General features: G+C 43.9%; 1 protein-coding gene across 1 annotated transcript in view; it reads right to left on the bottom strand.

The window, feature by feature from the left end:
• The window catches only part of LOC138287528 (zinc finger CCCH-type antiviral protein 1-like), a 118,003-nt gene extending 111,211 nt beyond the window's left edge, over window positions 1-6,792 (bottom strand). Inside the window, exons 1-2 of the mRNA XM_069228002.1 lie at window positions 6,705-6,792; window positions 1,658-2,049 (exon numbers count right to left, since the gene is read on the bottom strand). Of these exons, the coding sequence (XP_069084103.1) occupies window positions 1,658-2,001 (344 nt within the window). The 5' untranslated portion in view covers window positions 2,002-2,049; window positions 6,705-6,792. The remainder of the gene's footprint in view (window positions 1-1,657; window positions 2,050-6,704) is intronic.
• Between the last annotated feature and the right edge of the window lie 8,166 nt (window positions 6,793-14,958).

Below are 14,958 nucleotides of genomic sequence, written 5' to 3'. Positions count from 1 at the left end.
TATTTCCTTACATACCATTTTGCATTTCTCAAATAGCGATTTCTTAAAATTCGCTATTTAGGAAATGCTAAACGGTACTTTGGTACATCTGGCCCTTAATTTCTTCTAAAGGAACCTCTGGAAAGGATGAGAAAGTGGATGATGATCTTACGATTCACACCAAAGGCGTTTATGACTGTACCAGAACCTGACACTCTACATGCACCCAAATGTTGGAGTCAGAAGACGAAACCTAGGAGGCACATGTTGGGTGGCTTTGTCCCATGTGGTTTCCTACCTCCCCTTCTGTGAGTCCTGAGCACTTGCATCATGTGGAAAGAGTAGAAGGAATGAAATGAAATAAATATCTATGTAATTGCAATAAGAAGCATATGCACGTAAGCATGAAAAATCAACATCTGAATCACAAAAGGGTAAAGACAGTGTCATCTTTTATTTAGGTTTATTTCCTTCATTTGTTATAACAAAACTTAAAAATAAAGAAAAAAATATTTTTCCTAACGACTATGTCCAAGTGCTCTAGCAACACTCAGACTGAGTCAAGAATGGCTGCCTCTGTGTCTTGGAGGTAGCCATAAAAAGGAAGCCCAGTAATCTATCTCGTTCTACCTTAACCCAGAACTTCAGATGGCGTTGTCATGTCCATTCAAGGGCTGGTCTGATCTGAACAGCTCTAACACATATCTATATACCTGTAAAACCAATCCATCCTTCTGGTTTTGTTCTTTAAAAAATTGCTCTGAGAACTCTAGGAGTCTTATTACGACACATGAAAGCTAAAGTTATTTTTGTATAATTTAAATATTTGATTTAGAAAATCTAACTAGCACTGTTTGAGCTATGTAAAGGACTCGTTGAAAGAAATCCATCTTGATAGCCGAAACTCTCCCAAACCAAGACACCTCAAGTCTTCCCCTGCTTATATATGTCCAGTTCGTGAGGGACATAGCACCCATAAAGGTCAGCCATCCTGGGAGGGAGATGGACTCATAGGTGCTTAGTTGGGCCATTAGTATGATTGAAGTCCCCCTTAGAAAGGTGGCCTCTCTTGAGTCCCATGGCTTCTCAAACACCCATTCCTATTGAACTAGTGTGGTTAATATGGAACCTTTAAACTGTTAAGATGCGCTGGAGTTACCCAATTGGAATGGGACAGGAAGTTTCTGACTGTCACAAAGTACAAAACGTCATCCACAAAGAGAGCGCGTTTGCACTGCATGCTCTTGGTTGTTGGCCAATGAATATCTGTCTTGTTATGAACCGTTCTTACAGGTGGCTAGGTCATTTAACCACGGCTGTTTCTCTACCAGAGTTTCTTCTATTGGAGTTAGATTTACTGAAACACCACATGGTCTTCCTGGATTAGATTTGTAGTCCAGGAAGGCTGTTAGATACGGTGTTGGTTTTCGGACAAGAAGTGTGTCACAGTTCTGCATTTCATTCTAGGCCGACAGAGTGCAAACCAGAAGACATGGCTTTCTGTGAAAATACCTTGCCCGCCTCTAGTGCTCACCTCCCAGAGCCATCCCTCCTGTCCAAAATTCCCCTTCTCCAATCAAATATTCCTTACGGCCCTTCAGACCCTATCAGCTGAAGATGCCTTATGGCAGAATCCAACAAACAGGCAAAATAAGTTACAAAATAAATCTCAACTCACCCATGCCTATTACCACGAATGAAGCGATGCCCCAAGATGAAGTAGCGACAGAGGTGTAGACGCCCACAGTCCGTAGCCTGACATTTGTTCCCCAGGTACCCAGAACAGAGGCGAATAGGAGACTGGACCATGACCGTGCCCGGCTCTGGCTCCGGGAAGCGCTTGTCCTCCTCACGCAGGATTCCAGCAATATGTTCCGGTGTAAGGCCAATAAGACTGGGGATGTCTGCTATCAACAAGCGGCCACCATGTATACAGAGTTGCTTGGTCAGGAATGCAGAGACAGCTGGATCGGACATGCTTACATCCTCAGCTGGTGGTGGTTCTGTGTCCGAGTCAGACATGGTGGTAACTTTCAGCCGAAGAGGCCTGGATCCAAACTCCTGTCAAACCTGAAATGATAAAGTTAGTCTCTTCTGGAGTCTTTATGGCAAATATTCATGGGCTCTCAGATGACAATCATTCTTCCAAACCCTTAGAATGTCAAGGACGTGAAGACATTCTAGTATAACAGCACATTTTAAGACACCTTTCTCAAAGCCGGATTGCCTCATTGGCACCAATAATTGAATATTGCACACTGTATATTGAATCCAAATGCATGTAAAAATCTAAAAAAACGTAGAGGTAAAAAAAATTGAAATAAAAATGTTGTGGGTAATGTAGGTCTACAGAAAATACAAAAATGTAGAGGAAAGATAATCATACTTTTACCCTGAAATTTGTGAATTATACACAGACATATATTAACTCTCAATCTACACTGTCCACTCCCTCCTTGAACATAACCCTAACATTCTGTCTTTCTTACAATATGCCATTTAAAAGGGGGATGTCCCTGTACCATCCTTCTCCTGCATTCCTTAGACCAATTTTAACCAGAGACCCTAAACATAACTCTAATCCCATTGCTTACCCCAGCCCTTATCCCACCTTTAACTTTAGCCCTTACTCCAACCCCAACCATAACAACTTCCCTTAGAAAATCTTTTACCCTAATACAAGCCCATCCCTAAAACTACCTGAACCATAAGAAAACTGCTTACTCTATCCTTAACTCTTACCCTAATCCTAACCCTAATGTAACCCGTATTCAGGGGTCTCCAACCTTTTCTGTAGTAAAAACTACTTATGTTCAATGAAAATCATCCAGAGCTAAGAATATTAGAATTGTAATGTTGACCACACCAGAAAAGTTTACATTTTTTATTTGAATATACACTTTACAGTTTTTGCAGGTTGGACTGCACGCAGGAGAGCTACTTATGGGTAGCTCGAGAGGTACTAGCAGCTCACAAGCTATTCGCTGGAGACACCTGCTGTATACCTTACACATCACTTACAATATGCCTTACTTTAACCTTAATCTCTAAATGTAACCTGTGGTGGTGGAACAAATTTCAGACTGGGAGGAGTTGATCATCAACGTCGCTTCACCAAAGCTCTAGAAATTTTTGAAAATGAAATTGACGTAATGAGTAAGCACACAGGGGAAACCTGATCATTGGAAGAAAATGAGTGGAGCAGCAGTTTACGACAGACACAACTCGCAGCGCATTTTCACAAATATTTGGGTGAAATATACTGTGGTGCACTTATTGTCTTATATGGACAGCACACGCTACAACAACATGGACGTTTTATGTTGGCATTCTGCTGCACTTAAATACAGCGGTGAGTGCAACTAAAGCACGAACTCAATTTCAATTGGGGAAAAATAAGGTCATAATCACTTTCAATGGTTAAAGACAGCTTTGGTGGCTGAACAAAAATTGACACAGTAATTTAACTCTTCACCTTCAGTCCCCTCGTCAACCAGTGGTTGGTCCATGTTCATATGTTAAATGAATAAAGCTGTCTCTGCCTAAATCCCCGTTGGCGTGCTTTAGAAGATTGGCCCAAAAATAGAATGTTTTTTCCTTTAAGGCGAGGTCGTTTCTATCCCTGTATCACTCCTGTAAGACAATCCTTCCCTTGCCCAGTCCTTGAGGCAAAAACAATGTGCCAAAAGATGTGGGTACTGAGTGCTATTGCTGCCGGGAATTCGGAAAATAATGTACATACTTTTGTTGGAAGCACAATGGTTCTCAATCATTATAAATGGGGTTTTACCAGTGAACTCACAGAAGCCCTAAAATATAGATAGTGACTCAATATTGCTCCCTAATTCAAAAATGTTTCGTTCTGTAGAAAAATGCTGTGACCTGGTTGTAAGAATACACTGCACCATTGAAGAATTACTGTCCAGCATAAATACGGTGCCTTGGCAAAGCACATCAAGAAAGCGTTGCTAGTGAAAGAATTACACAAAAGCCCTGTTGTCATGAATAGTGCAAATCTGAGGCACTGATTGTGTTGTGCAGAACACAGATTTCTTAATTCGTTGGAGAATCTGGAGTATTTGGAAATGTCTTGCATATTTAATGCGAGGTACATTTTTCTGCCGGGTGCTTTCTCTGGCATGAATATTGTTTCAACTAAAAGTGAGCAAACATTAACTAATCTGCCACGACGTTCACTGACACATTTTACCTGTGATTTTACTACTGATAAATTGTGGTCGAGTTACCTTGTCAATGACGCGGGAAAGTTGTGTAAACTCAAGTAGTTCTAATTTTAAACTCATAATCAAAATGAATTGAGCGCAAATGGTATCACGTGGGCCAATTGCGTTTCCCCACAGTTTACAATGTCCACGGCAATCTAATGGAGAAACACTGGGTTGTTTGGAATGTAAGTGGCATACAGTGGCAATAGCGTCAAGGCTGCCCCATGACACAAATTACAGCAATTCTGAGGTTTGAAATTGTGTGTTAAATTTACACGAAAGCAGGACATATTTAGAGGTCAGAAAATACACTAGAGTTGGTTCTAATTTGTAGGCATCCAGAGTAAAATTAATCTGCCTAGTTTTATCTTGACTTTAATAAAATGTATGTTCCCATCTCACGTTAAGATGAAGAGACAATGGTGGTCATTCTGACCCTGGCGGTCTTTGACCGCCAGGGCGGAGGACCGCGGGAGCACCGCCGACAGGCCGGCGGTGCTCCAATGGGGATTCCGACCGCGGCGGTAAAGCCGCGGTCGGACCGGCACCACTGGCGGGGTCCCGCCAGTGTACCGCGGCCCCATTGAATCCTCCGCGGCGGCGCAGCTTGCTGCACCGCCGCGGGGATTCCGACCCCCCCTACCGCCATCCAGATCCCGGCGGTCGGACCGCCGAGATCCGGATGGCGGTAGGGGGGGTCGCGGGGCCCCTGGGGGCCCCTGCAGTGCCCATGCCACTGGCATGAGCATTGCAGGGGCCCCCGTAAGAGGGCCCCTAAATGTATTTCACTGTCTGCTGCGCAGACAGTGAAATACGCGACGGGTGCAACTGCACCCGTCGCACAGCTTCCACTCCGCCGGCTCGATTCCGAGCCGGCTTCATCGTGGAAGCCTCTTTCCCGCTGGGCTGGCTGGCGGTCTGAAGGCGACCGCCCGCCAGCCCAGCGGGAAAGTCAGAATTACCGCCGCGGTCTTTCGACCGCGGAACGGTAACCTGACGGCGGGACTTTGGCGGTCGGCCTCCGCCGCCCGCCAAGGTCAGAATGAGGGCCAATGTGCCTGATATGTACTTTGCATGATGCTCATGTATTTAAAAATATTTAATTTTCAGAGCAGTAAAATGTTTTTATGTAGACGATTTAAAATACCCATACCATTCTGTAGCCTTATGAAAATACACCCACCCTCCCTGCACCATGGAAAGTGTGTCCCTGGGTAAAAGTTCGATTATGCCCTCATTCTGCAGTTACAGGTAAACAGATCTTCATATTAAGAACATTAGAGCAGTTAGTAAGAGGGCCGGCCTGACCTGTCCTCCAACACGTAGTCACTGGCGGCAATTATTGCAAGAAATTAAAAATAAAAACCTATTTGTGGTTTGTTGCCGCTTTGAACACAGTTGTCCCTTACGCGCAGGGCCACTGCAGGGGTGGTAAGGCGGACTAAATTGTGCAGAGAGACAAGGTGAATTGTGGTGCACTTTTGAAGCAGTTCTTTCCATTACAAAACAACTCCGTCGAACAATGCAGTACATTTCATAATTATTAAGTGCTTGATTCAAGGCCTGTGACCTCAAGAAATATATGCAACATATTTGTTAAGTATGAGTGTCCTGCTAAAATAGCCCCGGCTTTGAGACCTGTGTCTGTCATTCAAACATACATTTGCGTTAATACTGAAATCAAACAGACATGACAAAAAAGGAATGATTCTGTCCACCCAATTTGGTGATCTGAGAGGCTGATTTAGAGTTTGGCGAACAGGTCCAAGATATCCTGATTGCCTTATTACAAGTGCATTTTATCCTATAGCACTTCTAATAATGGGGACAGGATATTCAGATAATCGACACCTTTGTGACTTTTTTGTGTAACGTCTTCGAGACAAAAGTCCTTCCCCGTAGTGCATCTTTGTGCTATTTAGGTAAATGTTTTTATCTCTTCAAATGGATGATCAGCGCAATGAATGGCCCTAGGTGAATAGTTTGTATGGTGGCCGTCACAGAGTTACAACCTATGTGTATTTATTTTGAGAACTTTCAGTGTGTATGATCTATAAACAATTATTTGTTAAAATCGTCATAGATGGACTATGAAGTGAACAGAGCGAATCCATAACTATGTGGTAAACCCTGGCGCTGCAGAATCACGGTTTTCCAGTGGATCTGCTTACCGCAGCAAATATATGATTTGTTGGCCCAAGCACTACATTTTAGGGATTTGTGTATTCTGTTTTCTTGCAAACTTATTTTGTATGTACTTTTTGTGTCTCCAATTCTTACTGTACCTTTGTAATTCTAGTTTTCGCTTTAAATCCATGATGTGAATACCTCCTAGGTTAAAGGTGTCTGTAAGCACGTTAAAGACCCCCCAGGTGCCAGCTACCCCAGGGCTGCCAACAGTGCCATGACTCCTGAGGAGCTTGCAAATGAGCCTACTCTGCGGCGCCCATTGGCTCCTTAGAGCTTCAGGTTCTGCTGCCAGGCATTTCGGGGTCTTACCTCAGTGGTGGCGTTCACTTCCGGGGGACTCCCTCGCCCCTCAGAGCCTGCACCGTGCGTCTCCCCTCCTGCCTCGGTTCTATTCCTCCTCAGCTCTGGGAGATGTTTTGTACTCTCTCCTCCTAGCCCCTCCCTACTGCCAGCAGCTGGCGAAACGAAACCGAAACCGGGGAGGCAGGAGGATAGTGCAGGGGCAGTAGTCAGAAAGAAACGCAACCACTGTCGAGGTTCAGCGTTTCCGTGTGCCATAAAATGCCGGTGTATGTGTGAACAGTGCTGGATCTTACCTGGAGGCTCGTGTGTATCGCCTTCCCCGCAAGAGCTACAATTAAATAACAGAAAGTAGCGAAAGTATTTCCTAGAAAAACTTTGACACTTGTCCCGAACAGCCCTGAATAAATGGAACGATGCTGGGATGAAGACACTGAAATGGTCTTTATTTGCATTCAAGACAGGAAGATCATGAAGTTTGACATGGATGCATGTCCCCTGCAGTTTATGGTTTCTGTTATACTGTACCAACCACTAATATATATTTAACAGAGTATTTCTTCTTAGTATTTTCTTAACATCAAAAGCATATGAGTTGTCATTTACTCTTTATGTCCATATTGGTTTGTTCCCCTTGTGTTTTCCCGCACCTGTTCCCACATGTGGTACATTCCTTCTGTTGAGAAATACAGCCTACTTTAGAATCAGTGTTGCCAGACTGGGCTATTTCCCACATAAATGGCTGACATTTTACCCATTTGTGCAAGAAAAAATTCAACTGGCGGGTGCCTATGTTTTTGGGCTCCTAAAAGCATGTTGTGCACAACTTTTTACCCGGGCGGCGCCTCACCGCTGCCCACTCATCACTCACAGTCAGTGCAAGTTCATGAATCATCATGGTCCATGATTCATGAACTTGCACTGACTGAGTGACGACAGACTAGTCTCCGAGTCGACTTAGTGCGCCTGGGTGCAGCGCGCTGAGCCTGCCTGCGCGGCTGTGGTGCTTGGCCTGCGGCTGCCTCACTTAGGGCCTGATTCTAACTTTGGAGGACGGTGTTAAACCGTCCCAAAAGTGGCGGATATACCACCTACCGTATTACGAGTTCCATAGGATATAATGGACTCGTAATACGGTAGGTGGTATATCCGCCACTTTTGGGACGGTTTAACACCGTCCTCCAAAGTTAGAATCAGGCCCTTAGTCTCTACTCTTTTCTTGACTCGTGCGTGCCTCACTGCCGGCCCGGCAGACAGTTGCGAGTCTGCACACATGGTGGCTGGACCTGGGACCCCCATCCCTCTCTTCTGTTGTGCAACAACTAATGTGTGCCTGCTTCTGACCCCTGCCAGCCCTAGAGAGAGAAATGTGTCTCCCCCCTTCCTGTTGTGTAGGCGCTACGGTCCCTGCCCCTTCCTACACTGACGTGCAGCTGGTTGGTGCACAGCGGAAGAAGACAGGGTAGGTGTGCTGCAATTATGCCTTTGTGACAGAAGTATTCCTCCTTATTTTCAATATTCAGGGGCTAATTGTGGATCTGAAGCATCGCAGGATTGAATAAAACAATGCGGCTGGCACTGCAGAGGGGCTCATTGAAGATGCAGCATATGGCTGTAATACTTTATTATTATTTATTATATTTATTGTCCAAACCCTTACAGGATTTAATGACTACTTAAGGGGGGGTGGTTTGGGTGTACGCAAGCAAGGGTTATTTTTAGAGCATCAGAGACAATTGCTGGGCTGAAGGCTTCGTGCCATTACTAGCTAGAGACTTGGCACATCTGAAGGCAATCAGCCAGCCTACAGAAAAGGACTACAGCTCCCAGAATTCCCTTCGGTAAAAGCCTCTGACAGCTTTTCCCCCAGCTACAGAAGTAACCAGGCTGAAGTGGCAGACAAGGGGACATCTTGGGTCATGTAGCCTGGCACACAAAGGCACGTTGAGGAAGCGTAATCCTGAAGCCATCTCGGGCCTCTTTAATCTGTTTAAAGCCAGTCCTTGCCACTTCACCTCACTCCTGCAGCTTTCTGTTCTCTCCCTTTCTGACGCTTTTTCAGTTTTCTCTTCCTCCATCTTTTCCATAAGTGTTTTTGCTTGCAGTAAATGCTTGAGGCAAAAAAAAAGTACCAGCCCTCAAAAATAAGTGCCGGTGCTCCGCACCGCAAACAACAAGTACATATTAAGCACTGGATGGAATCCATGAAGGTTGGTAAGGACAATGAGTTATTCATTTCAATTCATAATGCAAGGGGGTTAGCAGCTGAGCTGTGCAGTGCGAGCTTTGCAGGGCAGTTAAATAAAAATAAATCATTCAGTTTGGGTATTACTTAAACCATTTTATCTAAAACCTTTCTGCACGTTTGGTAGCAGTCTATCTTATGCTCACTGTAATGCAAGTTTAACCTAATGACTTACATTTGCACAACACACATTTCTCCATTGCACCAACGAAGATGTCATTCGGTGACTTTTTGGTTACACACAGACCTTTCAGTGCATTAACTAATAGAGGTTTCATAATATACAGTGATTAACTTAACTTTTCTATTTTTTTGTTTAAGGCATGTTATTATGTATGTGGCTACCTGAAAGAGAATATTTTGGTTTTCTTAGCCACACGTTTAACCCCACCCCATTGCATGTAGCATTACTGTGCCCATCCTTTTTTGAATGCACTTTGAGCTGTGTGCTTAGTTGATTTATTCATTTATTCCACTCCAGTTGCAGGCAGTGGAAGCACAAATGTGGCTCATTGGCTGAGCTAAGCGAAATGAGGGTACATGGTCAGGGCTCCGTCTCACTGCATGGTTCTGTTCGTCATCTTAGTGCCTAAATTATTTACATAACTTGTTGCCATGGCCTGCTCAGAGTAGCCATTGCTTGCATTTGACCCAAAACACTATTCTTTACCAATTATTTAAGTTTAAGTTCACAGAGTTTGGGTCACTGTATTTTGGCCTTTGGTAGGAATTTGAAGAGGGGTGTCTGACTATCGCCTCACAAAAGCAGCCTTTTTCACCTCACACAAGGATGTATTTTTCTGCAAGACCCTGTTGATCTCCAAAGTCCAGGATAGATGTAGCCCGCTAATACAAGTGTAGGGGTAGAGCCTCAGTACATATGAAGGAGGCAGAAAATGAGTGAAATGCTGGTCAGCGGCTCACTTAATGAAAAGTCCAGAAAGTAAAACAGGCTACAGATACACACTGGGAATGCAAGATGGCCACTTGCATTTCACCTTTCTGTACCGTGTGCATCTGAAAGCAGTGGCGGCTGGTGAGGTTTGGGAGTGGTGGGGCTGGGCTTGTTCGGCAGGGGGTCAGGGTGCATGGCATTTTTTTGGGAGGCTAGTCACCATTTCCTGGGCAAATCTTATTTACCAAAAACAGGATAAGAAGATACATTATTCATCCCAATTTTTGTAAATAAAAAGAACAAAAAGCAATAGCTTTCATAGGCCAGGCTTAGTAGGCAAGCCTGACTTCCTTCTTCCATATGTGAACTCTATCCTTGTCCAGGCTCAAAGCAAGGGACTTCATCAGAGCAACTAGCTGGACAACCTACAGCAAGGTGCATGACCAAGCCTCCAGCTTCTTGTTGGCTGAACCTTCTCCTAACATCCTCACTGAACACCTGTTGAAATGAGGAGTCCTTCAATTTCTCTTTGCTGCTACTTCCTTCTAAGTTTTGGAAACAGATAAATGTATCTATTAGAGAGATGCTGCATCAAAGGTTTGACTGCATAGACAGCCAGAAGAGTGGAGACAGAGAAGTTTCATGACTCCCAGAAGATCTTCCTGGCCTGCACTAGAATCTCTTGAACAGTGTGTCACCATCCCCATCTTTCACCTCTTCCCCTCTCCTGCTTTCCCTCACCAATACATCTCATGTTCCCACCTTCCTACCTGCTGGACAGACGCCCACGAACAGCTGCTCACAATTCACTGTTGCTCTGCCCTCTATGATATTAATGCTTTGGCGAAGACCACAAAATCTACAAGGCTCCTTCCTCATTTGGCCTGCATGTTTGCCTTCCTTACTCTTAGACCCTCATTTCCATCTCTCTCTCTTTCCCATTACTTGGTCTCCTGTCCCCACTCCCCTCATCCCTCTGTGGTGACACAATGGTGATGTAAAGTAATGAGTAAATAAGCACTATATCATAACACATGCTCATATACAGAGAGTCGAAAAAATAAAAACAAATAAAAGTGGGTCTATGCTAATAAAGCTAAACATCTAAAAACAGAGTGTCAGATCGATATGTAAAGGCACACATTTGTACACAAGTGTGTTGGCTATGCATGCATGCATGCACATATATACACAAGGCACACACACCCATTAATGCATGTGTTTATACATAATAAGTGGATAGGTGTACTGATACGGGCACACAAGTGTATGTGCATGTCACTGGTCATCTGAAAGAGAGTCTCAGAAATACCGTATGCACATTTGCATGCATTAAGTGCTACCAGCCATTCATGCTGCAGTCTCAAGAAACATCTGCTTTGTGCACGATGCACACAACTCCCCTGCAAGTTAGAATGGTATTAAAAAGAATTTAAACATTACACGGCTTGCCCCAAGCAAATACATTTATGTGGTACAATGGTGCCACTCAATCCTTCTCTTAACCAGCTGCCTAGCTCACAGGTGTCATAATACTTGCACATTCACAACACACTTTCCATCTCACAGTCCACATACCCATGCATGCGACACTCAAACAACAAATACCTCACACCCACGTACCACATGTGTGCCACAGCACATACACTAACTCTCTGCATCTTTCTTTTGCCAGAACACATATCTTTGGCACTTGAAAGTGAAGTGTCACAAGAAATCTTTCAAACACAGCCATGTGCAATGAGGCTTCGTGCATTCTTGGTGTAAAAGTGCCTCATCTGGATATTTACTATTTACCCCAGAAAGAAGAAACAGGGAGAAGCTGCAGGCATGCAGATTTCTAATATGGAGTGCACATTGACACATGGTGTAAAGCAGTCCCTACAATACAATTTACAACTCCAACTTCATTTGATGTAATTTCTATTTTTATTTTTGGTTATCGATGCAGCGCGTGCAGGAGTGTGGCACAGAACGGCAGGCTGCTGTACAACAAAGCAGCACAGGAGAATAAGCAATTTACATTCTGATGGGGGGTTAGCAATTAATTTACAGGTGAAAAAACAGCATTGAGAAGGAGATTTTACTTTGTGTTGGAACAGAATACTTGATGTCTATATTCAGGAGTACTTGAGTGAGGGTGCCTTACATGTGATGCATACCCATGCCGTCTCCTATGCACAGTGACATCCTCTCAGAAGCCAACCTAGGCATGTACAATTCAAAGCTAACTTCAGCTGGTTCAGGCCTCTCCACAACCCATAAACATATTCCCAGAAGTTCAGTCAAAGAGGCGTCGGGCCCAGCTGCCATTTTTTTACCTCACATCGACTATGTACATGTGCTGCCCCCGCTCCCGGCCTCTCATTTTACCTGCTTGCGCACTGCATACAATACATTATTCTGCTTCTGGAGCATTCCAGGACAATAATTTATGTATGGAAGGAATTTATATATGTCCTCACCATCTCAGGCTCACTGACCTTTGCTTCCTAGCTGGCCTGGCACTGGTCTGAGAGTAAATAAATCATGTGTCTGAGCAGACACGTGCATGCCAGAGCAACAATGGACACCTCAATGCGAGTCTGCGGAGTGTCTTACCACACCCTTTTCCACCTCGTTACAGGGTGAGCCCCACCCCACCCCACCCTGTGACGAGTTGGGGAAGGTGGGGTGACAATAGTCTCTCCGCTACCTGATTGACGCGGAGGCTTAGCATTTCAGGGCCTGGGTTTGAAGCGCCCAGGGCTAACTTTATCCCCACGTCTTCAGGGGGTGGAGCATGGCCCTTGATGCTAGGTCTTTGCCGAGCTGATGACCTCACAGACCTCAGGGCTGAGAGATTGTCAGCCCGGCAAAATAGTCTCTAGATTCTGGGCCCGCCCACCAGGGGAGCAACTTGCAAATTTAGGAAAAGCTGCGCTCCGTGTGAGTGGCAATCTGGCAGGTGTTGTAGAGAAGCCCCTGGTTCAAGTTTCTGGTTGTATACATACATAACAAGTTTGTTTTAATAAATGCAGATTTAGCATTGCATATTGCTTTCTTTTTCACTGTAAAAGCAAAGGGGACGTAGCCCCTACACCCTCGCACAGAAACCGCCACTGTCTGAAAGGCAGTGAAAAGAACACAGGTTGTGCTTTGAATCCATTTGGTGGGGCTGTTGATGATCATAGGTTAATGATGGCGCTAATGTAGCAAATGTTATCTTTGCTTGTTCGGACTGACATTATATTGGGATTAACAGGACTTGAACTGTAAAATGCAAAGGGAAAACAGGACTGGGTCTGCTTTCCACAAACTTGAGTTCGGTATGAAAAGTTAAGTAAGTATGAGGGGTAGTCCATTAAGATGTATTACTTTTTGTGATATCAGTGAGTTGTTCTTGCTTTATTATAAAACCAGTCTGAATGCTAGAGCATACCTCTTATTTAACTTTGAAAACGAGGGAGTAGCCATCCTTTTGGCTCATTCTCTATTTCAAAACATGACGAATCCAAAGAGTCAATTGTCTGCCCTGAAACAAATTACTTACCCCAGCACAGAGTCAACACCACTTTGTAACTCCATTGAATTCACTAGTGTTGTACCCCAAATAAGTACATGACATCCTTGGATACTTAAAGTAGAGGAATGCTACAATAACCATTGGCAATTCTAGATAGTGTTTTGTTATTGCTTTGCACATGATTATCAGTGAACTAGGGACAATGATTGCAATGTCTTTTGCAGTTTCAGGGAGTCCGCTGGGCTCTCATCTTGACATAGTTCATCATTGATCAGCTCCCAGCTGACCTGGCAGTTTAATTGTTGCACCATTGGCGGGAGTTGGATCCTGAATTAAAAAGATGGATTGCCCTTGTCAAACCGGATCATTCCAAAGCGGCCTGCAAGTCCTGCCATATAGACCTGCGTGCCCATTATCATAATTTGAAGCAACATGCAGCAACCACAAAACACCGCTCACGTTGTAATTCAGCAAGTGCTTCTATGGCATCCTTTGTACAACCCCTTTCTTCAATATCTAATGACCAAAAAAGAAGAGAAATTAGGTTTGCCATACAAACTGCTTGTTGCACAAAGGTAAATAATGTAGATGGATATTGTGAAATTTTGAAGGATGAATTCCCTGCCTTCCGAATGCACCTTACCAGGTGTACAGCACTAATTAATTCTGTGTTGGGCCCATACTTCAAAGACGAAATGCTGAAAGATATCGGAACATCACCTTACTCCTAATTAATTGATGAATCAACAGACATTGAAGTAGAAAAACTGCTTTGCATTTGTGTGAAGTATAAAAAATGAGTAAACACCTTCCTTGGAATGCTAGAATTAGATCAAACCTGTGCCGAAGATATAGCAAATGCAGTCCTAAGCTTACTTGAAAGTTGTAACCTTGAGATTGAAAATTCAATAGGCATAGGCACAGATGGAGCAAGCTTCATGTGTGGAAAGCCTCACTCAGCATTCACCTTGTTGCGAGATAAGCAACCTTCCTTGCAACTTGTGCGCTGCATTTGTCACTCCCTGGACGTCATTCCAAAGAAAGCAATAAGAAGCATTCCAAGCAATGTAGAATTCATAATCAGAGAAACATACAACTGGTTTTCCCACTCACCAAAATGCCAGGCAGACTACAGAGAATTGTATCTGACATTGGACGGAGGCATTCCCTTCAAATTAATTTCGTCTTGCGAAACACGGTGACTAGTGATGGCAGGTTGTGTAGAGCGTTTATTAGAACAATATGATGCCTTAAGATTACATTTTAGCACACCATCCTATGTGAAACACTGCTATGCAGCAAGGATGCTCCAAGAAATGTATCACGATGTGACCAACCTACTTTACCTTACTTTCTTAAAGCCTATTCTTCAAGACATAAAAGTTGTTAACAAAATCTTTCAGCTAGAATCTTGAGATGTGCTGCACATCTTTCACGTCCTATATACGCTGTTCGTGTCCACACTGAAAAGGATACCTAAACCAAGTGTTTTCACCGGTAATCATCAAGAACAGTTGCAAAGCCTAGATTTACAATGTTCTGCTATTTATCTTTCTCCAGAGGATGTGGATCTTGGACTTGCTTTCCGTAAGAAGCAGGAAGAAAGTAAACTCACCTC

The sequence above is a fragment of the Pleurodeles waltl genome, chromosome 4_1 (assembly GCF_031143425.1).
Source record: "Pleurodeles waltl isolate 20211129_DDA chromosome 4_1, aPleWal1.hap1.20221129, whole genome shotgun sequence".
In the NCBI taxonomy this organism is placed as follows: domain Eukaryota; kingdom Metazoa; phylum Chordata; class Amphibia; order Caudata; family Salamandridae; genus Pleurodeles; species Pleurodeles waltl.
Note: the sequence above shows the minus strand (reverse complement) of the source record. Positions and strands in the feature narration are given on the sequence as shown.